Consider the following 27,090-nt stretch of genomic DNA (forward strand, 5'->3'; position numbering starts at 1 on the left):
ATGCATACGGCCTGAATTTGTGGCAAAAGTCTGTGTGTGTGTGTGTGTATTCCAAGTAGATTCATAATTTTCTTAAGTTAAACCTATTTTTAGAAATTGAATGACACTTTCTCACCGGACACCCTGTGTATGTGTCCACAACATAAAAGTAGATAACTTCAATGAAAATGACCGCTACTATTGTCTAAGATCTGACATAATTCGCCTCTTAACTTGCGCAATGTTTACCGTAGCAGTTACCAAGAGACCGTTCCGTCTCACGGCCTTCGACTAGAAGCCAGACGCACTTCGTGCCCAGCCGTATTCGTTTAGGCGAAGAACAACATTATTAACTGCGTTAATTGCGTAATTGAGTGAACAAAAGAATGCATTGGAGAGGTCACTGTCAAGACGTAATAAAGGAAAGCATACCAAATTCTTGGCAAGCGGTTACTAACTGTCGTTTGAAACGTCCATCGTCAGCAGCACTTAGAACTGTAAAGTTTTTTTTTATGAAATGTTGCTAGTTTAAAACAAAACGAAGAATAAACAACCTCTCAAGTAGTTGCTTTCATACAGGAGCAGACCTTCATTGTATAGGAAGCGGTCCGCAAGTAACGTTAAGAATATAATTAGTATGCGAAGAAGCGCGCACATTGTCTTTCTGCGTGCAGTTATAATATGTTGACGTACGTATGTACTTCTGTACGCTCTGCATTTCCTGGACGTTGTCGCGGTGAAACTGCGAGCGAAAGCGGAAGAAGAGATAGCCTGTGATGAGGCGGGACGCAGCCGATATTTAAGAGGCTGACGCTGCCAACTTAGCACGGAGTCCGTGCGAAATTGTTTGCCTCTCAACATGAAGGGTTTCTTTTCCGTTGCTGCTCTCGCTGCTGTTCTTCTGGTGGCGTCGTCTCATCATCTGGATCTGTGCGGTGCGTACTGTACCCAAATCTGTTTTACGTGGAAAGAAACCCCGCTGATGATACAGCATGAACCTCCTATACTGCTGCGTATGTTTGTCTTCATCGCTTCCTTAAAGGGCTCAGATGAGTTCGTGTTAGTGGGTCTCGTACTCTACTGCAAGCAGGTGTTTTCTGCTGTAATACAGCAATTATCATCATGATATAGGTTGAATGATTATTATTCCGTGTATGTATGCTCGAAATGCAACGCAGGAAGAATAGTGCGAGCTTGCTATTTCGCGATGCTCGCTGAGGTGTGCGCAATGAGGAGTTTCCCGTCAAAATTACAAATGGATGCATTTTAATGACAAAACGTCCCATCTGCCAGTACAGATAACGAGAATTGTTGAGATTATTGGTTGTCAGGGGTATAAAACACATACATGAAGGACTTACCCCCCGTGGCATAGTGGTTAGGATGCGTGCTTTCGACGCCGAGACTGGGAGTTGACACGGGTTCGAATCCTGTCACCGGCTGTGCTGTCTGCGGTTTTCCCTTGGTTTTCCGAAGACTTTCCAAACGAATGTCGGCCCCGTTCTCCCTAAAGTCGGCCCAGGACGATTACTAAACCCCCTGTCCCCCACTCCTTCCTGCTGCCCTCTCTCCACCTGGGAAGTTTTCAACCGTGATAAAAAGCTAGAAAGACGTGATGCACACAGAACTGTAGCAGAACGTCTCATTTATGCGTGGAGAAAAAACAAGAAAAGTACTTTTTGTTAACTTGAAGAAATTAATTATTTTCATCGCATACTTGGCGACGTAGGCTTCGCAGCGCGGCCACCGGGTATGAGCGCACCTTGCACCTCTTCACCTCGAGGAACGTAGTATAAAACTGAAATTATTGCGACAGAAATAATAGTGACAACCATTTCACCTGATAGTTATATGATCGCGAGGGCCGAAAGGGTAAAATGTGAAACAACCGTCAAGCGAACTTGAAGCGAGCTTGGGACCTCTGGCAGCCCCTACACTGAGACTGTCGAAGAAGATCAATCGGCAAATCACAGTTTTAATATGTAGTATATAGTATATACGTATTTAGCTGAGAAAACATTTTCGAGCATTTCTATCGCAACAATTTCAGTTTTATACTTCGTTTTTCGAGGTGACCAGGCGCAGGTGTGCTCAAACTTGGTGACCACGCCGCGAAGCCTGCGTCGCACGTATGCCGCCAAAAAAGAAAAAAATAATAATAATTTCTTCAAGTTAACCAAAAGTACTTTTCAAAGTTTGCTCCACGCACGGATGAGGTGTTCGTCTACAGTTCTGTGTAGAGCACGTCGTCCTAGCTTCTTATCGCGGTTGAAAATTTTCTCACTGAAATATGCACTTTTCAATGATTTTTGTGATTTTACAAGTTTTCTACTACACCTAAATTGCTGAGAAAACAGTTCAGAATTTTTTCCTCGAAGATGGTCCTGATGCACTTTACTCCTGCAAAATTTGATTTTGTTAGAGCTGTAGTTATTTTTAAAGAAATGTCAAACCTGGGCAAATGATGAAGTGTTTCTCAGAATTCCCCAAGTCCTAAATTTTGCGGGAGACTAGAGAGGCTCGGTCCGTAGGTGGAATGGTCCTTCTAAAAAACAGGTTTAAATTTTGAGCCTCTTCAGTGTAGTAGCACGCTGACGGCACGCTTCCTTATGGACTATCGTTTTGCTCGCAGCACAAACTACAAAGCCCTCTAGCGTCCGAACGCGGCGGTGCTTGAGGCTAATATTTTGGATTTGGTGTATGTGCACGACCAGAATGACCTCTTTCTCTTTTTTTCGCGAGAATCAGCCATGGCAAGCGGCGTCGCTAGATCACATGGCGTTGAATGCATCATCTTAGTCCATGTTGCTCCACTCGCAGTTGGCTTGGGGTTCTCGCGGTGACTGCTCATGTAACCAAAGGTGGCATAGGAAATGTCCGATGGACATCTGAAATGAAAAAAAAAAAAGAAAAAAGAAAACGTAATATGTCTCGTAAACGTCTCCCAATATCCTTAATGTCTAGGGAAGTTCCTCTATAGCCTTCTTCTAGCATAACTGCCGTTACGCCACCTAGGCCCAGTTTCACCAAAGCTGGTTAACCGAGATCAAGGGTTGCTAAAACTAGAAGTCAAGAGTAGATTCTTCTTTGCAAGCGTTTGTTGGTGACGTGATGAATGTTTCAGTGACAGCAACTCACTTTATTGAAACTGAATGAGTTATGCGTTAAATTCATGTTAACGGACCGTTGAACTCGGTTCAAATGTTAATCGGCATTGGTGAAACACGGCCCTAGACGTCTAAACTTAGACGTCCAACGTCTTGGCCTAGTTCAATTTTACACTATTTACATACCAGAATCACGCGGGTTCTAGCCCTGTACTAGACCTGTATTAGCCATAATATCTAGGATTATACCTTCATTTGCTTTTACTTAGACCACCCTAAAAGCTGTTCTGTACGTGTTTACTACGAATATTTCGGAAATGTGTGCTGTGCGTGTGAAAGTGAGACGTAGTAGGTCACAGATGGAGCACATTTTGACAAAACGTTATTTGAAGTAAAGCTATTAGAACACTGCAAAAGTGACTAGCGTGTGCACTTTACGTTTGCGCAGCACTGCGACAAGACTGTAATCGTACGGACACTTATCAAGGGCTAGCCGATGACTAGATAGTAACGACCATAATATCCCAACACATATTGTGGAACTTCTAGAAACCACATTGAACTATTAAACTCCAGTTACTTATGTTCCCTGATGATACATCTTCAACTCCCGTAAGCAGACTCTGTAAGTCCTCAAACGCAAAATATCAAGCTAAGGCAATAGACCTCTCACTGTTTGTAAACAAATGACGTCATAATGATCCACAGCGCCACCAATTTGGTAGAGTTGAACGAGGTTCGAAGCTATGGGCGAACTAGCTCGCGCCCGAAAGCCACGGTCTCTGGGGGATTACGATGGGCACACTGTTAAAACAGAACTTCACCACATAGCACGCTCCTAGCCAACCATCATTCCGAATGATACCATTCTGTGCATTAATTTGTTGAAAAATAGGAGGAGGCGCCTATCTGGAACAGATTATCTTGTCCCATATAGGCGCCTCCCCCCTGTTTTGAACAAATCAGGATGCAGAATGATATTATTCGGAATGACGGTTGGCTAGGAGCGTGCTATGAGGCGAAGTTCTGTTTTAACAGTGTATGAAAGGAACGCGTCGTAAGGTTCTACACTCTTCAAAATGAACTTTACCGCATAGCACGCTCTTATCCAACCATCATCGCGAATGATATCGTTATCTACTCTGACTAGCTGAAAGCGAGAGGCGTACGCCTTTCTGTGACAATTATGAGCATCAAAAGTGTCGCAAAGAAGGCGTACGCCTTCCGTTTTTGACAAATCAGGGCGAATAACGACATCATTGGAGGTTATTGTTGGCTAAGAGCGTGCTATGCGATGAAGTTTATTTTTAAGAGTGCAGTTTTCTTTCATTACAAGGTAGCAAACAAGAATCCCGGGACGTAGACCTCCCCTTCCGATGTGTTTCGGTTTCAGTCTGTCTACCAACGTCATGATGATTTTTCTCGTGTGGAGATCTATTTACGAACAAATTTCAATAGATAATGAGTGCCCAAAAAGTCCTTAGATGTTCCACCTTTTTTAGTAGCATACCCGTGGTATGGTGCTTTTGAAGTGATATACAGAGTGGCATTGACCAGATAGTATGATGAAAGTGTGTGTGTCATTATCCGAATAGCGCGAAAGGTTTTGATGTGGGCACTTTGCTTCCCAGAAGAAAAAAAAACAAAAAAAAAAACTACATAAACATGGCTCCGCGCGTTCACCCTTAACTCGTCACTCCAGGTACGATGAGGATGAGGAGGTATGATGCCACGTCACCGATGACGGTATAAGGAGAACTCGTTCTGGTTCGCCGGTCAGTGGGGGTCGGCGTCTCGTCCCTTTGCCGCGGTAAACCAGTTTTGCCAGTTCTCCCGGATAATTGAGGATAGAAGGAGCGGTCGAAGCATTACCGAGCCAGGAGAAAGGCGTTTTCAGAACCCCGAACAGCCCAGTAGCAAACGACATTTCTCAGGACCAATCAGCGAGCGTTCTCCTTACAGCGTCAGCGCGACAGATCACAGGCTGGTACTGCTCTCGACCGCCATTGCGCACGGTCGCTTTTTGCGGCGTACTTTAAACTCAATTTCCTCGATAATTATGACCCTGTGGCGTGAATTTCTTCGCATGGTGCATCTTACGGGCCTACTTAACAGTTTTATAGGAAGAAAACAGGGCGTTAAAAACGACTTCTGCGCTACTTTAACGGGCATTCCACGCCAAATGATGCAAACGTTCTGTTCGACATTCCTTAGCTCCTTCTTTAAGAACAATACCATACATACTCCGTCCTACCATTTCCTAGCATTTGCCAAAGAGTTGCTGAAAAATATTTAACGGCTGTTCAGTTTCGACTGGTCAAAATTTACACACAAGACAAAAACCAAATTACGGAGGAAGAAGCCGAGAGGGCGTACCTGCCCATATGCATAAATTTGCAGACGTCGTAAATGCAGAAAGGTTCGGTGCAGAGAGATAACTGCAGTGAGATTATTTGTTAAACTTCGGCAAATGCCTATTGGTATAGACACGAGTATGTTTTGTTCTTAATAAGGAACTGGGGGATCGTGCACAACCTTGGGATCATTCGGTGTACAATCACCCTACACTCTTAAAAATGAACTTCACCGCATAGCACGCTGCTAGCCAACCATCATCTCGAATGATATCGTTATCTGCATTGATTTGTTGAAAACGGGGGGCGTTCGCCTTTTTTGTGACAATTATGAACAGCATAAGTGTCACAGAAAAGGCGTACGCCTCCCGTTTTCAACAAATCAGGGCAGATAACGAGGTCATTCGAGATGATGGTTGGCTAGCAGCGTGCTATATGGTGAGCTTAATTTCGAAGAGTGTAATCTAAATACCAGTCTGTAATTCCGAACCTAAATGCTCTGCGACGTCGGAATATCAAGCTCCAATTGCATTCATTTGCACGCGCCTCTTGCGCTTTCCTAAAGTTAGTTGCAGGGTCAAACCTGTCTCAAATCACGCAACCGTTATTTACACGGCTTGCAGAAGTGTGGGCATTCATCATCGAAATGGGGATCGCTTATAAGAAACCACACGAAACAGTAACCAATTACAACACAAACACACCAACCAAAACACAAACTTGACTGAGCACTTACATGTCTTTGAAAGCGTGCGTTCATCATCAACTCACACGCCTTAATAAACAAATCTTAAACTCATGGGGCACGTATCCGCAATGTCTGACGAACGAACAGAAGCGACCAAAAATTTTCAAGCGACGAAAAATTTCTTCAAGCTGTCAGGTCCTCGGCGATGATGTTCTTCTGTCTTTTCGTAGAATTGGTGACTGGTGATTTACCTTCGTCAGGACGAAGGCGGAGCTTCCGCTGTAACGTAGACAACCCTTTATCATTCCAAGTATCTTAAATGTAAATAAATTATCCCCCTTTTTATTTACTTCCCTTACCTTCCTAGTCCATGTTTCATTATATACAGGGTGTTTCACGAAAATCCCCCGGCTGCATAATTCGTGAACAGGTGGCACCCTCGAAAAAATTTCTTTTCGGTAAAGATCCTTGGGACATCGGCCATGAACTGCGTAGTGAGCGGCTCATTTGCATACGCTCACCAATTAAATAAACATCCTAACTTTTAACTTTTACTTCGCACGCTTACTCAACTTCTGTTTTACGCATCGGGACCTTCAGCGAAAAATATTGCAAGGAAAAAACCATTTCCAAAAGGACATTTAATGATTTTTTCGAGTACTTAATCGGTTTCGGTTTACATTTCTTGCGCGGAGCAGTGCACCAATGCGCTCTTTGGATCAGCTATCCGCCTGTCAATTTCGTGTTCATCCGCCTGGTTCACGCACGGGGTCGACGGAAGATTAGGAACAGCCGTAAGAGAGGCTTCGGTATTCCTTCTCAGAGCGACTGGTAGACAGCACTGGCGGTTCCGTCGTTCGGAGTGTGAGATAGCGTGCTCTTATCATTGATGATGACGAATGCGCCGGGAGCGCTGTGAACTAGTGGGATACACTCGTAAAAATTAACTGCACCACATAGCATGCCCCTAGCCAACTATCATCCCGAATTAAGATGGGTAGAAATCCAGCGAACCGAATGACAACGTTATCGCTCGATTTGTTAAAAAGTAGAGGCGCCGCATTTTATTTATTTTTTCTTGTGTATGGCATCATTTGTACAACAACAACAACAAAAATGCACTGCTCCCACATTCATAAAATCAAGGGAGAGAACGTTGTCATCTCGGATGATGGTTGGCTACGATTGTGCTATGTGGTGAAGTTAATTTTCAAGAGTGTAGAGAAGGAGAAGGAACACCAAAGCACCTCCTGCGGGCTTGCGGCTGTTCCTTATCTTCCGTCACCCCCGTGTGTAAACCAGGCGGATGAACATAAAATTGACAGCCGGATAGCTGATCCAAAGAGCGCAGTGGTGCACTGCTCCGCGCAAGAAATATGTAAACAGAAACCGATTAATTACTCGAAAAAATCAATAAGTGTCGACGTGTGTTTTTTTTTCTTGCAATATTTTCCCCTGAAGGTCCCCATGCGTAAAACAGAGGTTCCGTAAGCGTGCGAAGTAAAATGTAAAAGTTAAGATGTTTATCTAATTAGTGACCGTATGCAAATGAGCTACTCACTACTTGGTTCATGGCCGATGCCCCAACGATCTTTACCGAAAAGAAATTTCTTCGGTCTCTCCACCTGTTCACAAATTATTCAGCCGGCATATTTTCGTGAAACACTCTGCATATGTGTGTGTGTGTGTGTCTGCGTGATTTAATCATGCACTCCTACCCGAGGGTTCGCTCTACCTGGAGCTGTAAACTAATTACCTATGTCACACATCACATCACCTAGGTCGGAATAAATTACAAGATGATCAGCAGTCGCGCTGTTTATAAACTGCTTGACCGACAGTCATGGTACGCGGCATTGTTATAATAACGTGTACGATAACGTTTGTAATGACGTACGCGCATGACCCGTTCGGAATTGCACCCGCCTGGCATATTAAGACCGTTGTTCGATATATGGAAGGACTCCCCAAAGAGGCCTTATTTGCTCGATAGATGTCATAGCTACGCGCCTTGTCGTCCGCATACAGGACCTGACGTTGCAGGGCTATAAAACCACGACGCTCCGCACGTGGCGTGAACAGATCTAATCGGCTCTCTTGGAAAGTAAGCAAGGGCAACGAAAGCAAAAATACAACAACCGCATATCTTTGCCGAGCACGCAGTGGTAAAAGCGCTGTGCTACGTCGTCGTGTCCGCTTCAGAAACGGAGCGTTGTGCAAAGTTATGTGGAAGTTGTCGGATACACCTATTACTCTATTATTCTCTTATTGCTACCTATTATTGCTCTTTGGGAGTATCTGATGTTGGGAATCCAACAATGCAAACTACTGTATTGTCGCTGGTCAAGAGCATCAGAAGACGGGTCATTATTACTCCTTCCTGTATCAGTTTTCTTCTGATTGAACGGAAACATCTCCTTGAGATCTGAGGAACAACGAAGAGGGAAACTTATAAACAGGACGACACGAGACAAGAACCGACAACGACGTCTCAAATGTTCGACTCAAAACTCGACTCGACAAAAACAAAACTCGAACAAAACTCGATAAATGTTCGACTCAAAACTCGTCGTTGTCGGTTCTTGTCCCGTGTCGTCCTGTCTAGTTTCCCCCTTCGTTGCTCCTCAGACTCAAGGAGGTGTTTCCATTCAATCGTATACACCAGCTCGCTTGCCTCCTCTACTTATGTTCAGTTTTTTTCGTCTTTCCTGGCATTCCGAACTTTAAAGAGCGGCGACTCTTCATCCACAAATAAATAAATAAATAAATAAATAAATAAAAATAACAAAGAAATAGAAGAAAACAAGAAAAATACTAGCGCAATGAATACACAAATGTAATTTCACCGTTAGTACCACTCAACGCTTTTCGGTCCCGAAATACACAACAAGAAGTTCACATGATGCTCTGGTGGCATGTTCCCCTTTCCGGAGGCGTCCCCTGTGGCTCACCTGTCTCTTGATATTTCTGCCGCTGGCATTTCGCGTGCGCAATGCAGACCGTGTTTGAATACACTCACACGGTGCACTAAAAGTTTTTGACCTTGTGTCTACACTCTTAAAAATGAACTTCACCGCATAGCACGCTCCTAGCCAACCATAATCTCGAATGATATCGTTATCTTCCCTGATTTGTTGAAAACGGGAGGTGTACGCCTTTTTTGTGACATTTGTGAACAGCATAAGTGTCACAAAAAAGGCGTACGCCTCCCGTTTTCAACAAATCAGGGAAGATAACGATATCATTCGAGATGATGGTTGGCTTGGAGCGTGCTATGCGGTGAAGTTCATTTTTAAGAGTGTAGGATAACGATGTGTAGAACTTCGTCTAGCTATATCGTTCCCTTGCAGGGTGTAGCGCTGATCTGACGGTAACTGCCAGGGTTGGTACGGTAACTGGGTGTACACCAAACCGTACAATTGAGCAGTTTATCAGCATAATCGAGTTCTCAAATGTGTTGGGCGTAGCTTAGGCCACGTCGAAGTGTATGTACGTCATTATGGTACCGGAGTCAGGCTACGAGATTGTTCCGCATTGACGTCATGCAGACACACTTCAAGTTGGGCTCCTCCCGGTGGTCGGGCCTTTACGGGACCCTGAGTGCACCAGATACTAACACCGCCAATCGCCCGTGAGCAAACGCGGACTCTACCCTCGCTGTGCTTCCAAGTCAAGCTACACTCTAGAAACAGAACTTCACCGCATAGCACACTGTGCGCGGACCATTGCGCCAACCTTTTCATTTCTCTCTTGTTGCATTTTTTCCTCCTCATTTATTTATTTGTATTTTTTATGTTTTCGTTCTCTTTTTTTTGGTTAGGGAATAACAAGCCTGCGTGCTGCATGGCTGACCTTTCCCCTTTTATTCTTGTTTTCCTTTTTTATTCTGTCAATAAATCCTCCCCCCTTTGCCATCATCACTTTTGCGTCATTAATTATTGTTGTAATTGTTTTGTTTCTTTCCAGTTTCTTCATCAATTGGCTTTTTGTTGTTGTGGTTAGTTTGCATTTGTGTGTGTGTGTGTGTGTGTGTGCGTTTTATCTGTGAGGTTTTGCGCAGCCGCTGTGAACTCTGCCTTGATCAGTGTACCTCGTCCAATACACAACTACATCCCCATGTGTTAAAGAGCTGCAGTGCATATGAATAGATGAACTGTCTGCCAATTCTAGACAAAGACGACCAGGAACTCAGAGATCAGCTGCAGTGTCAGCGAAATCAGGCCACGGCTGAGGTAAGTGAGTCATTGTATCAACGTAACGGGACGCCGATTGTGCCTAGGACGGATCGAACATATACCTATACAGTTTTGTTGGGACACAGTTACCCCAGAAGGATATATTCAGAGCTGTGAAGTCTTAATTACCGTATTTTCTGGTGTATAACGCACACGCTTGTATAACGCGCACCCCTAAAAACGGGCCCAATTTGAAAAATGTTCGATGTATAACGCGCACCGGTGCATAACGCGCACCGCAATGGTGCTACAAGCTTCTGTACTGCCACCAGTATACACAATAAACCAAAGCGGTGTATCACATATGCATATGCTATATTTGAAACACATTTCGTCAAATCCGTTAAACTCCGATGCAACAGCGTCGCTCTCATAGCATACTTCAGTGTCCTCCCTGCTTTCCGTTTCGCGTCCCTTCTCAATCACGCCATTCTTCCGAAATGAATTCAAAATTATTGACTGCTGAATAACATCCTTAAGCAGCATCGTTAACCTTTTATGAAGTTCAGTGCCCTTTCGCCGGTTTTGTCAACTGACCCTAACAGATATGGGAGAAAGCCACAGCACACTCTGGAAGAACCTAGAATTTGTACGTCACCGACCTGAAAAGGAACTCTGCAGGAAAATATTTCCGTGTATAACGCGCACCGTTAGATAACACGCAGGACATCTTCAGAACACTTTTTTACTGTATAACGCGCGCGTTATACACCGAAAAATACGGTACTGTGAAGTATGGGTGTGATTAATTCCTTTAAATATAACCAACTGGTACTACATCCAAGTGCTTCCCAAAGTGGATAGAGCTGCGCCTGTAACCTTATTACGCTGTTCACGAACAAGTACTCAGGACGTAATCCCTTTTCGGAATACATTGCTCTCGTTTTTCCCACGGTGAAAAGGTTCCCTTCTTTTTGTCTTGCTTTGATCGCTTTCTATTCTTTTTTTCTTATTCAGTTGATTTCCGAAGCGCGTGTTGGTGCCACCATGCCCGTTAATTTTAAGCCTTATTATTATTACTTTTTTTTCTTCTCTGTATATAGGCTACAATTTCACGTTTGGTCACTCACAAGCATAAAGTCAAAAGTAATTCACCAAGTAACTCAATTATATTCGATGAATGAAGGTAAGAGCGTTACATCTTACGTTCACTACCTTCCATGCACTATAATTACCCTCCTTGTCATGTAAGCGGAGAAAATTTCTTTTTTCTTTTTTTCTGTTGCTGAGTAACTTACAATTAATGCGTAATGTGTCACTGACGTAGTGCCTCAACATAAAGTTACCCCGTTCATTCCGCGCGTGCATGTGGCAACGTTTTAATTTTCACGTCAGCGACACGATATAGTGTGTGTACATTGCTTCTTGCTTTCACCCCTAAACGCCAGCGAATGACACGCGTCACACGCAGGACTCTGTGGTTGCACGTATACAAGGCTAAAATTCATACGCATAATTTTAGTCTACAGTTTACGTTCGGTAAGACTCCGCTAATATTGAATATTTGTTTTCCTTCAAACGATAGTTCAAGAGGAAGTTTGACCGCGTCAACAGACAACTTCAGTGCGACAGCGACCTGTGCAGCATCCGCAAGATGTGTGCTGAACCCGACTTCGTAAGACACAGACAGTGATTGATCTCGATGCTCTTTGAAGTTGCATAATTTTCTCCTCTCGGTATATAATATGGTGTTACCTTTACAACAATACTGAAGGAACGCATTTTATCCGTTGCGTCGTCTGTGATTAGTGAGAGAAACAATCTGCAAGATTACTCTTTCTTTCCCCCTCCCTCTCTCTCTCTCTCTTTACGTGAAGCGCGACAGAGAGCCGGAGGGACCTCCGATTGGTCGCCTCAAACGATCTAAAGTCGCTATACACTCTTAAAAATGAACTTCACCGCATAGCACGCTCCTAGCCAACCATTATCTCGAATGATATCGTTATCTGCCCTGATTTGTTGAAAACGGGGGGCGTACGCCATTTCTGTGACACTTATGCTATTCATAATTGTCACAGAAAAGGCGTACGCCCCCTGTTTTCAACAAATCAGGGCAGATAACTATATCATTCGAGATAATGGTTGGCTAGGAGCGTGCTATGCGGTGAAGTTCATTTTTAAGAGTGTAGGACAAATCACCTGGGGGAGAGATCAATACGAGCATGCTTGGCATTGTCGGACTCCTCGAGGAGAGAGAGAGAGAGACAGCATCAATTGCGCTTTTTGATCGATCATAAATCAGGAAATACGCAACATATGAATATCCCATTCCTTTATCGGTTGGTGTCTAGGTAAAAAGAGAGCTTCACCGTAAAGCACATCTGTCTCTTGATTTGTTGAAAACGTGGCGTACGTCATTTCTGTGGCAATAGTTAACTGTATAACTCCACTAAATGGCGTACGCCCCCTGCTTTCAGCAAACCAAGGAAAAAAAGAAAAAAAAACGATGTTACTCAGGATGAGGGTTGGCTATAGGAGCGTGCTATGCGATGAATGTCATTCTTAAGAGTGTAACACCGTCTCACATTCAGCGAAATGAATTTTTCGCACTTTCGTTCTCCTTTAATACCACCGATATTCATTTTTATTAGTACGCAAATTCAAATGAACTGTTTCTTGCTTCCACAGCTCACCGCATTGAAGAGGTTCTTTACGGTGAGTTGATGCACCTTCTGTTGGCATAATAGTTGATTCTTCCATACAGGGTGTTTCACGAAAATCCCCCGGCTGAATAATTCGCGAACAGGTGGCGCCATCGATGAAATTTCTTTTTGGTAACAATCCTTGGGACATCGGCCATGAACTGCGTAGTGAGCGGCTCATTTGCATGCGCTCACTGGTTAAATGAACATCCAAACTTTTAAATTGTACTTCGCACGCGTACGGAACCTCTGTTTTACGCATCGGGACCTTCAGCGAAAACTACACTCTTAAAAATGAACTTCACCTCATAGCTCGGTCTCAGCCAACCATCATCTCGGATGATATCGTTATCTGGCCTGATTGGTTGAAAACAGGAGGCGCACGCCTTTTCTGTGACAATTATGGCCAGCATAAGTGTCACAGAAAAGGCGTACGTCTCCTGTTTCCATCAAATCAGGGCAGATAACGATATCATTCGAGATGATGGTTGGCTAAGAACGTGCTATGAGGTGAAGTTCATTTTTAAGAGTGCATTGCAAGACAAAAGAAACGCGTCGACACTTAGTGATCTTTCCGAGTAATTAACCGGTTTCGGTTTACATATTTCTTGCGCAGAGCAGTGCACCAATGCGCTCTTTGGATCAACTATCCGACTGTTAACTTCGTAATCATCCGCCTGGTTGACGCAGGGGGTGACGGAGGATAAGGAACAGCCGCAAGACCGCAGGAGACGCTTTGGTGTCCCTTCTTCTCTACAGGCTGCGCCTCCCGTTTTCAACAAATTAGGAGAGAACGTTATCATTCGGGATGATGGTTGGCTAGGAGGAATGTTGCGGAAGGGTCGATCCATTGAATTCCAGTACCATTCCGAGGAGTGGTCGCGATTCGAAATTCTATTCCTTTTAATTCCTCAGAATGAAAACCTGGGCTCATTCTCATTCTACCCAAGAAAAGGACATTCCCATTCCCACTCCGGGGCTAACGTGATGCACTATATAAGTTATTAACTGGTGCACTGATCAGTGCAAAAAGAAAAAAGAAAGAAGAAAAAGATAAGAAACATGTAACGGGGATACTAGATATCACACCAAGAACAAACGCACAACAACACGTATACTGATCTATTTTGATGAATTTTATGTTCATTTTTTTCGAACATTAACTTCTTATACCTACAATCTTAAAAAAAGGGTGTACTTTAACTCCTTTTTTTGCCACATATATAACACCCTTTTGGAGAATACAATTACGCTCAAAAGGGTGTCTCCTCACACCCTCAAGGGAGTAGTATAACACATTTCTCCCTGCTGGAGAGTAATATTACTCCCCGGCAGGGAGAACGTGTTATGCTACTCCCTCGAGGGAGTGAGGAGACACCCTTTTGAGCGTAATTGTACTGGCTATTCCGAATCTTCCGTCGCTCCCGTGCATGAACCAGGTGCACTCTAAGAAAAAAAAGAGTAAAACGGGGAGTAATTGCAGCTTCTACTCCCCTAGTCTGCCCAATTACTCCCCATTTTAGTCCCCTAACCCCACATTTAGTCCCGACATTTACTCCCCAGAACTGCAAATTGTCATTAAACTTCGCGAATGGTCTGCTGACTGCAACTATCTAGGTAAATATGTGCCCTTGGTCAATTTGAACGACATAAGGCTCTATAACTCAGACAACGTAGCAAATTTCCAGCCACACAGAGTAAGAAACAGTTAGCGCATCTTTCTTTGCAAAATTGTGCCCTAGTATGGCGCAAGATTTTATATCACTCGATATATCACGGTTGACGGTTTGCTTAAAAGTATTTTCATGCACGCACACCAATTATCTACCTGGGACTCTTACAACAGAGCGTGAAATGCAGTCTCCATCCTGTGACATTGATTTACTCGTGTGCATTTACTTCCCAAAGGGACTATTTTTTGTGGAAATGCATTTAGTCCCCAAAAGGAGTAAAATTACTCCTCTTTTCTAAAAGTGTTTGACCACGAAATTGAGAGCAGGATGGCTGATCCAAAGAGCGCATTGGTGCACTGCTCCGCGCAAGAAATATGGAAACCGAAACTGATCAATTACTTAGAAAAATCACGAAGTGTCGACGTGTTTTTTTTCTTGCAATGTCCCTCGCTGAAGGTCCCGATGCGTAAAACGGAGGTTCCGTAAGCGTGCGAAGTAAAATTTAAAAGTTAGGATGTTTATCTAATTAGTGAGCGTATGCAAATGAGCCGCTCACCACTCAGTTCATGGTCGATGTCCCAAGAATCTTTATCAAAAAGAAATTTCTTCGATGGCGCCACCTGTTCACGAATTATTCAGCCTGGGGCTTTCGTGAAACACCCTGTATAGCGACGCCGGTATGAAGTAAAGCAAAAAAAAAAAAGAAGAAGAAGAAGAATCCATAGTAACAATTCAGGTAGATACAAAGTAAACATCAAGTAGAATGAACAAAGTAAACATACAAGCAATCGTGAGCTACTAAGACATGACGCGCTTTCTTGTTCTATTGAAGACTGCGGGGACCGCCTGTACGCTGTCTCTGATCACATCGGTCGCAAAACCGGCTCTGCCTACGGAATCATCCACAAAATCTTCGAAAGATCTACATTCTTTTTTTTTTTTTAGCGACTAAACTAGAGGAACTTTTCAACATCATGTTCACTGACGCGCTAGTTCTGCGAAGATGGAATCATTGCATCTTTTTACAGGAAGGTGAAATCGAAGAACTGCACGAACTTGCGAATCAGTGCGACGCTGCTGCACAACACAGCCATGGTCAGGACCCCCACTAAGGTAATTATGAGTTTCTGAACTAATATTATTGACCAACGATGATTAAACCCTGTACAAAAATTACGAAGTCGGTACGTGGCATAGTGAGAATATTAAGCGACTGTACTGATGGTGTATTCCACTGGTCGTCCCGATACTCCGAACTGGAGCGGGTCAGACCGCATGTCACTCCGCCTCCGAGTCGGAGGTATTCCATGTCTAGTGTGACGGCGCCATTCGATTTGACACTTAAAATCTTCATACCCGAACGGATTTATGCAAGACTCTCGCCCCCCTCTCTCTCAGAAAATTGTTTGGTCCCTGGCCACAACGCTCTGCCCTCAAGGCTCTCTTCACATTACTCGACACCACAGGACTTCGATCCTTACGGTGAAGGTGCTCATTATTTCTTTCCCCGCATCACCACCAGCAATGGGGTAGGGTATCGCCGCCGACGATGGAACTCCCCAGCCATCATCCCGTAATAAAGTTGTTGCAAGACGCACTGTAATCCATCATAAGTAAGCGACACTCGGTTCCACAAATCCCTCCAGAGACCAGTTTCCCAAGGAGAGTTTGGGCAGCGGTGACCATGTCATCTCCATGCGCCAATTGTTTACCTATGAAAGCATACGCACACCTCACGATCTTCCCGCCATGCTTTTCGCCTGTACATTGTGAAGACGCACAGCAGTACCACTAGTGTACGTCAGCCGGACGCTTCCTCACGCAATTGCTGCGCGCAAAAATTGGCAGTCTGCTGCCATCACACGGCTGCGTGCGTGTGTGCGTGCGTGTGTGTGTGTGTACCTAAAAATCGTTAATTAACTTTTTAATTATAAAAGCTACGAAGTTGTCCCAATGAGGACATCTGTTCCTTTCGGTGGCCTGATATCGTAGCCGTTTTCAGAAGAAAAATCCCTTCGGTAGATCGTCCGCAAAAAATTCATGAAGAAACAATATTTTTTCTTTTTTTCTTCAATCGCTCCATGGTGTGGCACGCGCGAGTCTGATATATTTCAGATTGGAGCCTCGTAACGAAATCAAAGCTCTGCACTACGAGAACAAGCGCGAAATTAACATAGCAGGTAACAACTTACGTGGACATTTTTGGTGCCCTTTTAATTACGCGTTCGTGTTGTTCCGCTCGATGCTTGCGTGATCGCGCCACATAATAGAACATTACTTATAGTAACACCTGAGGTGGGAGATTTATAATTTGAATAGCATCGTAGTTTCAAGTATCGTCTCTCTTGTTTGTGTAGCGTTAAGATGAAGTATCCAGGGAAGAGGCCACAACAAGTGGAGCCTTCGAAGACCAACAAGTTTGTGCACGGTTGAATGTACGCATGTCACCCATTGGAGATGATTTATTAATAAAATGTAATGTACGCCTAGCGATGCACACGTCTGCTTTCATGAACGGAAGCAACACACATGCTACAGTGGTACCAGCAGATATAGCTGCGATGAATACGCAAAATATGCAACACGCCGCACTTCTGAAGATGTCGCACAAGTGGAATCGGCACCCTATCATATCACGAACACTAGTCGGGTCTCAAACTTAAACGCTGAAACCACTCGGGTAATGTAAGGATAGTGTCAACACCACGTATAGATAAAGGAGGCCTGCGCGCTCGTCGACTTGGCGTAACAATTAAGTGTCGGCCAATCAGGATCGTGTTTTCAACGCCAGTAGCCAATCACGAACGTGCTTTCTGCTGTCGTGGCTATGGAGAAGAACCACCGTCGTCTGCGAGTTGTGATTGAACGTCCCTGCGTATTAAATGGGAAAACGTGGAAATAAAGCGCATCACGCCGCATCACATCATCAAAGCGCCATCACCATCATCAATCCATCAATCTTTCTCAAAAGTGATATTCTGGAAAGCGTCTTGCACTTTTTGTCTAATTATTTAGGTCTGCAGGTTCCAGGTGAGCTGCAATCATATGCGGGTTCTTGAGTTCGCAGAACGGTGAATCACAGCAGCAGACAATTTTGACTATATATGTCCACGTTGCGAAGGATGGAGAGGAGGCAATGTGCAGGCTTTCTCTATCTAGTTGGTGTAGGTAATGTTACGTACACTGTTAGAAATGAACTTTACCACATAGCACGCTCCTAGCCAACCATAATCTCTAATGATACCGTTACCTGCCCTGATTTGTTGAAAACGGGGGGCGTACGCCTTTTTGGTGACAATTAGGAACAGCATAAGTGTCACAGAAAAGGCGTATGCCTCCCGTTTTCAACGAGTCACGGCAGATTACAATATCATTAGAGATTATGGTTGGCTAGCAGCGTGCTATGTGGTGAAGTTCATTTTTAAGAGTGTAGGACACTAAACGTTTTTGATTCACAAGGAAAGTTCATTGTATTATCCGCAAATACTATCTTCGTCGATGTTACTCGCGATCCCGGCATTTATCGTCTTGACCGCTTCTTACCTTTTGTTCACCATGTCAACAAAAGTCCAGGGAAGAGTAACGGACGTATTTTCGTTGCCGTTTCCATTTTCGTTACTGCTGTATTTTAGTTTCCGTTATCCATTTCTGATACCAGCATTTTAATTTCGTTTCCGTTACGTTCTTCCTACTGTTTCCGGTAATGGAACGGCTGTTACAGAGCTGCGGGAGGATAGTGCGTCCGGCTCTGTCAACACCCTGTTTTGCCAAGTCACTGGAAATGACGCCAAAGGTACTACGTAATTACCCTAATTTATACACCGTTGTGTAAAAATTAGGGTAATTACGTAGTACCTTTGGCGTAAACATAGTGGCTATAGTCCATTAACACGCCTAATGACTAATTTCAATCACCTTTATCGTCAGCACTGTGGATGTCGATATTCTTATGTCCTGTAGTTTATTTTCGAATACTATCAAACCTATTGTTTAGCTGTTCATTATATAACGTATCTAGTGTTTGTTATTTCGTTTTAAGTTAGTGTGCACCATTAGGTAGACCTTTCTAGGTTATTCATGGATACCTTATCAAAAGAAACTTAACACTTGAATGTTCATGCACCTTCCTCTCCGCCTCACGAGTTGGGATATGTTTATGTGATTCCGCTTCATGCTTTGTCAGGATGAGAACATGCTTTCTATAGTACCAAGTTTATACGTGATTGTGTCTCTTGTTAGTTTTATTTTTGTTAGCAACGGCGGGATGTCCTAACATGCAGTCATCCGCGAAAAGAGAGGGGGAATGCTTATGTTGCAGGGTAAAGAAGGGAAAGGCTCCAAAGAAGGCACATGCACTATGACAAATCAACTTTCTCCTTCTTTTGGATCGACGGAACGACGCAGTGGGCCGAGATGATCGGCTTACAAGCGCGGCTACGGTTGACAAATGACTGTTAAAGAAACACTGACGTGACCACCAAAAATGTTTTCGTTTTTCGGAGCAGAGTGTTCTCCAACGAATAAAATGAGTTCCTGCGAAAGGGCGATGAGTGTAGGTGACCTACAGAGCGAGCGCGAGGGCTCTGTTCGGCACACCTTCGAAAAAAATCCCTCTCCTCACGAAAAGAGCGCCTCCCAGAGCGAGATGGTACTCCCCTCACGTGACCAGTGACGTACAGCGGTACAGATCAAGTATGTATAAGTGCCACGTGAGCTCCGGAGAAAAAAGAAAACAAACAGAACACGGAGCCTTCGCCATGTCACGAGAGCATCGTGTTGGCCGTCTGCGGCTGCTCTCTCCGACTGTTTCTTTTTAATTCGATTGCACTGCGATAATGCATCTCAGGGCGAAAATATTTTGCAATGTGGCTCATGGCGGACAGCTTGACAGACGAGGCAGGATTTCGAGCCACATTGAATGTCACCTCATTGCTCCTTTAAAGTAGCACAGAAGTCATTTTTAACACCCTGTTTTCTTCCTATAAAACTGTTAAGTAAGCCAGTAAGATGCACCATGCGAAGTAATTCGTACCACAGAGTCATAATTATCGCAGAAATTCAATTTAAAATACGCCACAAAAGGCGACCGTGCGCAACCGTGGCGAAGAGCAGTACCAGCCTGTGATCTGCCTGGAACCTCGAGCTGACGCTATAAGGAGAATGCTCGCTGATTGGTCTAGAGAAATGCTGTCTGCTACTGCTACTGGCTGTTCAGGGTTCTGAAAAAGCCTTTCTCCTGGCTCGGTCATGATTCGGCCGCTCCTTCTATCCCCAATTCTCCGGGAGAACTGGCAAAACTGGTTCACGGCGGCAAAGGGACGAGGCGCTGACCCCCACTGACTAGCGAACCAGAACGAGTTCCCCTTATAACGTTATCAGTGGCGTTGCACCATTCCTCCTAATTCCTCGCTATACCTGGAGTGGCGAGTTAAGGGTGAACGCGCGGAGCCATGTTTATGTGACTTTTTCTCTGGGAACCAAATTGCACACATCAAAGCCTTTCGCGCTATTCGGTAAAATGCCACACACACACTTTCATCAGACGTCTTAATCTGAAACTTTTTTGGATAGCCCTCTGTACTCCTTTAAGAACCGGAGGACGACGAAAAAGTATCAGTAATCAGCCTTTGCGGCGTTGTTGAGAATAAAAATAAACGATTACAAGAAAGAAAAAAAACGATGTATTGTTTTCAATGGGTGGCTTCCACTGATCTCGATTGTAAAAGGCTGGATCGCGGATAGGGAGCGCGAGCGTGAAGAAACCGGCCGCCATCTTACGGTGCCCACAACAGCCGCCGCAGCGATCATGGCAACTTCTTGCAATTACGGTCGTACCAACCGTACTGGCAAGGTTACAGGGCCTAAACTTATACAGGTGAGTCACTCTTCATCAAGGAATAAATAGGCGTCCATTCTGTACATTTATTTGACCATTATGAAGTGTTTTTTTTTTTTTGCCCAAAACGAGCACTGGATGCAGGTTGCTTGATCGCTCTTCCGACGTTCAATCGAGCACACTTACATTTTACCCGGCGGCAAATACAGTTTGAGTGCATAATATGCTTGAAAGAACATGTTACACTACACAGGTAGTGTTGTCATCAATATATGTGCGAGCACTCGAGCGCTTTTTTGCATGCATTGCTAGCATGGTACACGGTGTTCTCTGCGGAAGCAAGTGCCACATTCATTTCTTTGAATTACCTTCGCGCACAAGTTCGGTATTACGTCATAATAAGACCACGATTGTCACATTTTTACCATGTATTGGTATTGTTTTGTGGCTTGGTTTGATTTGTGACAAAGAATCCTACGTAACGGTGGTGTGGCGCGACTTGAATAACGCCTTTGTGTCTGAGCTGTATCGTCAGCTTGTTACGATAGTAATAATTTGTAGCGTGTCGTGCTATTTGTAGCAGTTTTATGGCAAAAGTGGTCTCTCAATACAGGTTTCGTCATGAGGGCTGCCCAGTGAATAATCTGTGCAGTGTGATACGGCTGGGTGTACAGGTTAAGTATCACGTTCCTCATCCACTGGTTTCTACTTTACAGGAAGGAACAACCTCAGTGCACGCACTGTGGTTAGCCTCTCTCAGTTTTGCATATTTTCTTACATGTTCACATCAGAAACACACCTTACACTTTAGGCTCCTTAACCCAGCAATATAATAATTAGAGATTATAATTCTTTTTAGAAGAGTTCCCCATATTCTTTAGAATAGTTTTTAATCTTTTTAATTATTAGAAGATACAGGGATTGTAAACCATGTTTTAAACTGATGTTTTAACATTTGTCCAATGCATTTACTAAACAACATATTCATTTTTAACTGGTTGCACCCAAACCAATTTTCTGATGTATTATTTCCTTTGTTGTCGATGCACCATAAAAGTTGGAATAATCATCATCAATGCAGGTTACTTCACAGCTGCCTCGACATACTCAAGAAATGGGTGCAGAACCTGCGTAATGCCCGCAAACTTTGACTACCACAGCATCTCCAGAAAGTAAAGGGATATGTGTCACATGGGATTTTTAAAGGCATTCACAGTATATAATACCTTGTATGAACTGTTGTAGATCTAAGCAGCCTCTACAGTACACTCTCAGAAATTAAAACTTGTCAGGGAACTGTGATAATTGTTTCAGTTAATAGGCATGCACATATACGCTATAAGAAGACAATTATTTATTGAGAATGCACTTCTCTGGCTACTCATGTTGTTTACATCTACTGTTGATCACATTCATTTATCACATATTATATTCTTATATATTATTATTATATTATCACATATTCGATCACATTAAATTTAAAATTTAGCATATATGAGAAAATATCAGTGGGGAAGTTGCTATTCATTGCTCATTCCAGCCTAAAGTTGAGTGCTACAAATTTAGATAGCGTACCTGACCATTGTCATTCCTAAAATATATATTGCCATTGTAGCAAGGTCACAAAACAATAAACGTAGCCTTTTGCGACCTCCCTGCACGTTTATTGTATCCTGAAACGCATAAGTGCAAGAAATAAATCTTGAACTTGAATAAACTTGATGTTGTATAAACTTGACATAAAATGTTGAATAATATAATGAATGATATAAAGTATTGAATAAACTTGAACTCGTATATTCTCTTTACTCATCATCAGTGATCTTCATTACAAAAGCATATCGTGTTAGACTTTTTTGTTTGCGTTTCACAGACTGGGTACACGAGGGCCAAAATGACAAAATCACAACTGTTTCAACCTCCAAATAGTCCTGTTGCAATTTGAAGACCATACGTGGAGCTGCATTGTTTGGAACATGCTCCACATAACAAGCATGACAAAGTCAGCACTGGATACCAGGACCCCGTCCCCAAGCAGCTTTTCTAACGCTGCAGTTGTATTCAACAAAAGCATGTGAGTGCTGGAGAAGGACATTCAGTTTGGCGCAACCGTGCCTGCAAATAATCAGAACAAATAAAGGGAGAAGCAAACAAACATAGAAGGGCTGTACTTCAAAAAGAGATAAGTCCTGTGTCTCAAGGAGGTGTTACCACTTTCTAAGTAACTTAATTGATTAAGCTTACATCACTACCTGATTAACTGTCCTAACGAGCGTGACCTAATTGCGTGAAGTATTTAGGGCTGCTTCGGTGTGTCCATATTTGCGAGGCAAAGCACCGCTGTCGTTTACTAAAAGACTGTTTCTGCGGCGATGCTTGATATAAATCATACTAAACCCATACACGACTAAGACAACGGCTGTGATTCTACAGTACGATCTCTTTCTGCCATGCGAGTATATATAATCCCGGACCGTTCTTTATGGAACAATTTTTGTCCAGAACGCAGCACGGGATATTACATACATGGTTGTTGTTAACGTCACATCGTTTCTTATTGAAATATTGGCTGGGAAACGTACTGTAGTACAATCCCCAGCGCTGCACTGCCGTGACGGTCTAGTTTCGGAATGCAAAACATAACGTAATTAAGAATCGAACGACAGGACACCTGTGAAACACTGTTAGGATACATCAGTATACTGGCACCTTACAAAATTGTGTGATGACAAACAACGATCAACGCCTGCAGCGCAATAAATACTCACAATCTCCGTTGCCTCCCATTGTTTTCTATGGGCGCACACTGCGTTTTAGGGTCTCCCAACATGGCGGCCCGAATGCACGCCTCTCTCCCACGAGCCCCTCTCCCATGCGCGATCCAGCCTTTATACATAGAGATCAGTGGTGGCTTCCAAGTTGAGTGATGGCGCTACGTATGCTGGGACCATGAAATTCTGGTTCGAAATTTTAGTTTCACTCAATTGGAGTAACGCAATACTTTACAAACTTTGGCTGGAACGACAACCAAGATTAGCCCGCCTGGTAAAGGCTTCCTCAAAACAGGCAAGCTACTTTAACAATTACTTCGCAGACAGTTTTCTCATGAGAGAGTTTAGATACCATGAGACTTCGCGCTTGTGTTCGCGATTCCAGCGGAGCCGTGGCCACCCGACGGCTATTTCCAAAAGCTGCGAGTGCAGGTTCGAGAGCGTGTCCGGACAGGGTGCAGCGGTACACGTTTCTCTGCTGCTTATCAACAGAGTGTCAGTAACCAAGAATGTATCGAAATTGAATAGAGGAATGCGGAAGACTACTAATTTCTTCTCGACCAGTTGGGAATACCCCACCCTTTTTTACTAGTTTCTCAAGAAAAACGGAACCGTGGTCCCATGTGTCGATCCATCGCACGAGTTTCCTGATCAGCTCTGTCACTACGATTTTATCTTAATATTATTCTTAGTAATGGGGGATTTCAAGCATGGTCGTTCAGGGTGGCCTGCTCCACCTCTCAGATTTTTTTTTCGTTCTAATACATATTGAAGCCCAAGTGATTAGGAAGTAAAATGGTGAAGGAAATAGCTGAAAATATCTTCTAGTTGCTTCTTTAAATAGTTTTCAAGACTGCCTATTTCGACCGTTGTCCTTCCTAGTAATTTTCATGCCTGGTGTCTTCGTCGTTAAGGCCATGAAATTATTTTTTTTCACGCTTACTGCCTGTATGCTGTGGTACTGATTGCTCTCTCTTTGAGGCTCTAAGTTTTGCAGTGCAGATGTCTAGGTAAAAATCGCAGTCACCTCATTTGCAAGAAAAAAAGAGAGAGAGAATCGCAATTTTTCGGGGCGTAACCGCTTTTCTGCACATACCAGAAGGGTAACGTGTGTGACATCGCTCTGTTCGTGTTTAGACACTCTTTCCATTCATATAAAAGACACTGAAGAAACATATCGGGCATACTTCATGACATTCGTTTAGGTAGGGGTGGTAAGCCAAAAACACGCAGCTTCGGTAGCGTATTTTCCATATTAGCCTACTCGTGACGTGGTTTATATTCCTCACACATTATGTACATGACAAGCTCGCGTAGTGCAGTGAAAAAAAAGTGCACTTCAAAAGTGGTCGAGGTTCCGTTGCGGACACTCAAACGTAGCCCCATCACAGCAACATTTATGGCGCGGTGTTGAAGCAGCAGTATAGCCTGTTATGGCGCCGTAATTTGACAAATTTGACAAAGGTCACACACAAGGCGCGAACTAACAGGCTGCGCACTTCCTGCAGAGCGGGTGAGATCATGTGTCGTAAAGCAGTGAAACATAATCCGCTCTACGAGCATTTATTGGAGAAGCTATCGACAAAGGTTGAGAAAGCGCCTCTTTCCGTCGCTCCTATGGTCTTCATACAACTTCGCCCAGGCAAAACACATTCTATTCCTGCTGTGTGTGAGAACACAAAAACGTCAGAGCGCTTGTTCTGTGCGGATTATGGCGCTAAGCACTCTGCAGTGCTCCAACGCCCGAGGTCGGTGGCTTGACCATCTGATACTTTTCTTTTTCTTTTTTTTTTGTGTGTGTTTCTGTTTTTTAAAGTGTATATAGCACTCCGCAGGTAGGAGTTGTGGGGCGAAAGGAGCGCTCGGACCTCGGAAACCTCACGTGCGGCATGGCTCCTGCACCGCTCTACCTAAAAAAAAGAAAAAGACGTATGTTCCTAAAAGGAAAAACACGCTCGAGATATTCTATTCCTGAAAATTAGAGGTACTGATCTACGCTTTGATACCACGCGTGAGGTTCTAGACATCCCGGTAGTTCAGTATTGTTGTCGTCTCTACTTGGGTATTTTTTCGAAAAAAAAAATAAATTTTGGATTTTTTAGTTAAAAAAAACGGCTGTACCTAGGGGCCTGTATTCTTCTTCCTCTTCTTTTTTTTCTGACGTAATGTCCACGTTGTGAGGATTGCGGAAAATAAAAATCATTTCGATATGTGATACGTAACGCGGCATTAAAAAATCGTCAATATTGCAAGTTTTATGCAATTTGCGCGGTCGTTCTTCTCTTTTCTTTTAGGTCCGAAATCGCTAGAAAAACGCTCACAAGTAGATATACCCTTCTCCAAGCGCATCCCAATAAAATTTTTCGCTATCCGTTGAAGCTTTGGGACCTATATATAGTTTTAGATCCAGGACCTGGGACGAGTTCATTTGCAGCGAAGTGGAACTACCACATCCAGTTCAACTGGAGCCTGGGCAAAACCAATTGGAAACCTCCTGCCAGTCAAGTGGGATCAGATGGTATTGGCACACACAGTTTAACGATAACTGGGTCAAGCCAGTTGGCAACCACCTAGTAATTAAGTGGAACCACTTCACGAAGTGCACATATTCGGCAAAAGCGCTTACCTTGGCACTTACCTTGGCCCTGTGAGAAAGTACTTTGAAATGAAGTTAGAAAGTTTTAAGTAGGAGAACTCTACATGTGGTTGTAAGAGACCAAGTGGTACTGCCTTCCAAGTGGTTTCCAACGTCAAGTATAGCGCGGTGTAACACTTGAGCTTGGCATCCCCACAATGGGACCTGGCTTCATGTGGGCTGCTGGGTTGTGCTCCCAGGATGGACACGCAGTGAGCCAGACATCCCGTTTTAGATACCACGATGGGACCTGACCTGAAGTGCGGTGACAGGACGGGGCCCAGCCTGGAGGCACACTGGAACCGCTCATGCTACCCAAGGATCCAAAATGGTACCTGAGTATACCACTGTGCAACTGGCTGGGACCGTCCCGAGCCCAACTGGAACCACTGTGGTGCCACTCTGGGACCCTCTCAGATTTTTGCTTGGGTATAATTGTTCTACGCCAGTGTACGCAGACCTAACATTTTCCTTACAGTGCGCTTGTTTTGGCACGCAAGAGCCAAAAATGCCGAGTTGAAGGACAGCACAGTGCATCTGAAGGCAGCATAGCAGGTTGCAGGTTGCAGTGCGTGAACACTTGAACTGACGTCACCTGATGTCATGAGTGAAGTCACAATTTAGGTTGTCCGCACAACGGATAGATGGCGTTGACCGTCAAAGGACGGCGTAGATTTGAAGACGCAGGGGCTTATGGGAGTGTCGCAACCTTTTTGCATATACCTTGCAGCACATGCCAGGGCAACATCTGTCCACACCCATAAAAGGTGTTTACCCTATTTCTTATGAAGGTTTTATGACGTGGCACCTCCGCACACGAGAGTGTTTTAAATAACTTGTTAACTGTTCTCAAAGCAGTTAAATTGCTCGTTAAGATGTTTACTCCATACATGTGGTCCTGCTGGAAAGCAGCGAATAATACGTCTCATGATCTTCAGACATTCTCCCACAAAGTACACGTCAGCACAGTCCCAGGGTACCGAAATGGCGGTCAACCTGTGGTTGCTTTGCGGCCCGCGTGGCCTCCTGGGAAAATAAAAAGGAAGATTCGGTTCATTCTATCACTGGTCTCTGTACTCATGCAGTTCATCTTGCGCTAATTAGTGATAGAAAAATGCGGTAACTGAACTGCAACAGCCGAAGTCTCTCTAAGGAAGAGATGAGCAGGGG

The 27,090-nt window shown here is 43.9% G+C and overlaps 1 protein-coding gene and 1 long non-coding RNA gene across 2 annotated transcripts; both read left to right on the forward strand.

The window, feature by feature from the left end:
• The first annotated feature begins 783 nt into the window (after positions 1-783).
• On the forward strand, positions 784-17,167 carry LOC135369297 (antimicrobial peptide microplusin-like). The gene is made up of 6 exons (XM_064602896.1): positions 784-914; positions 10,299-10,360; positions 11,889-11,978; positions 12,992-13,018; positions 15,707-15,791; positions 17,036-17,167. The coding sequence occupies exons 1-5, from the start codon at positions 839-841 to the stop codon at positions 15,788-15,790; spliced, it is 339 nt and encodes a 112-aa protein (XP_064458966.1). The 5' UTR covers positions 784-838; the 3' UTR covers position 15,791; positions 17,036-17,167.
• Positions 17,168-20,350: 3,183 nt separating this feature from the next.
• On the forward strand, positions 20,351-22,103 carry LOC135369298 (uncharacterized). The gene is made up of 3 exons (XR_010415057.1): positions 20,351-20,553; positions 21,128-21,188; positions 21,596-22,103. It is a non-coding gene; the product is annotated as an uncharacterized LOC135369298 (long non-coding RNA).
• The last annotated feature ends 4,987 nt before the right edge of the window (positions 22,104-27,090 follow it).

The sequence above is a fragment of the Ornithodoros turicata genome, chromosome 9, assembly GCF_037126465.1.
Source record: "Ornithodoros turicata isolate Travis chromosome 9, ASM3712646v1, whole genome shotgun sequence".
Classification (NCBI taxonomy): domain Eukaryota; kingdom Metazoa; phylum Arthropoda; class Arachnida; order Ixodida; family Argasidae; genus Ornithodoros; species Ornithodoros turicata.

Excerpts from the sequence above, each read along its gene's own strand:
- LOC135369297 (XM_064602896.1), top strand. The coding sequence starts at position 839 with ATGAAGGGTTTCTTTTCCGTTGCTGCTCTCGCTGCTGTTCTTCTGGTG. Across the intron at positions 11,979-12,991 it reads TGTGTGCTGAACCCGACTTC|CTCACCGCATTGAAGAGGTT; the intron begins GTAAGACACAGA and ends TTGCTTCCACAG. Across the intron at positions 13,019-15,706 it reads CATTGAAGAGGTTCTTTACG|GAAGGTGAAATCGAAGAACT; the intron begins GTGAGTTGATGC and ends ATCTTTTTACAG.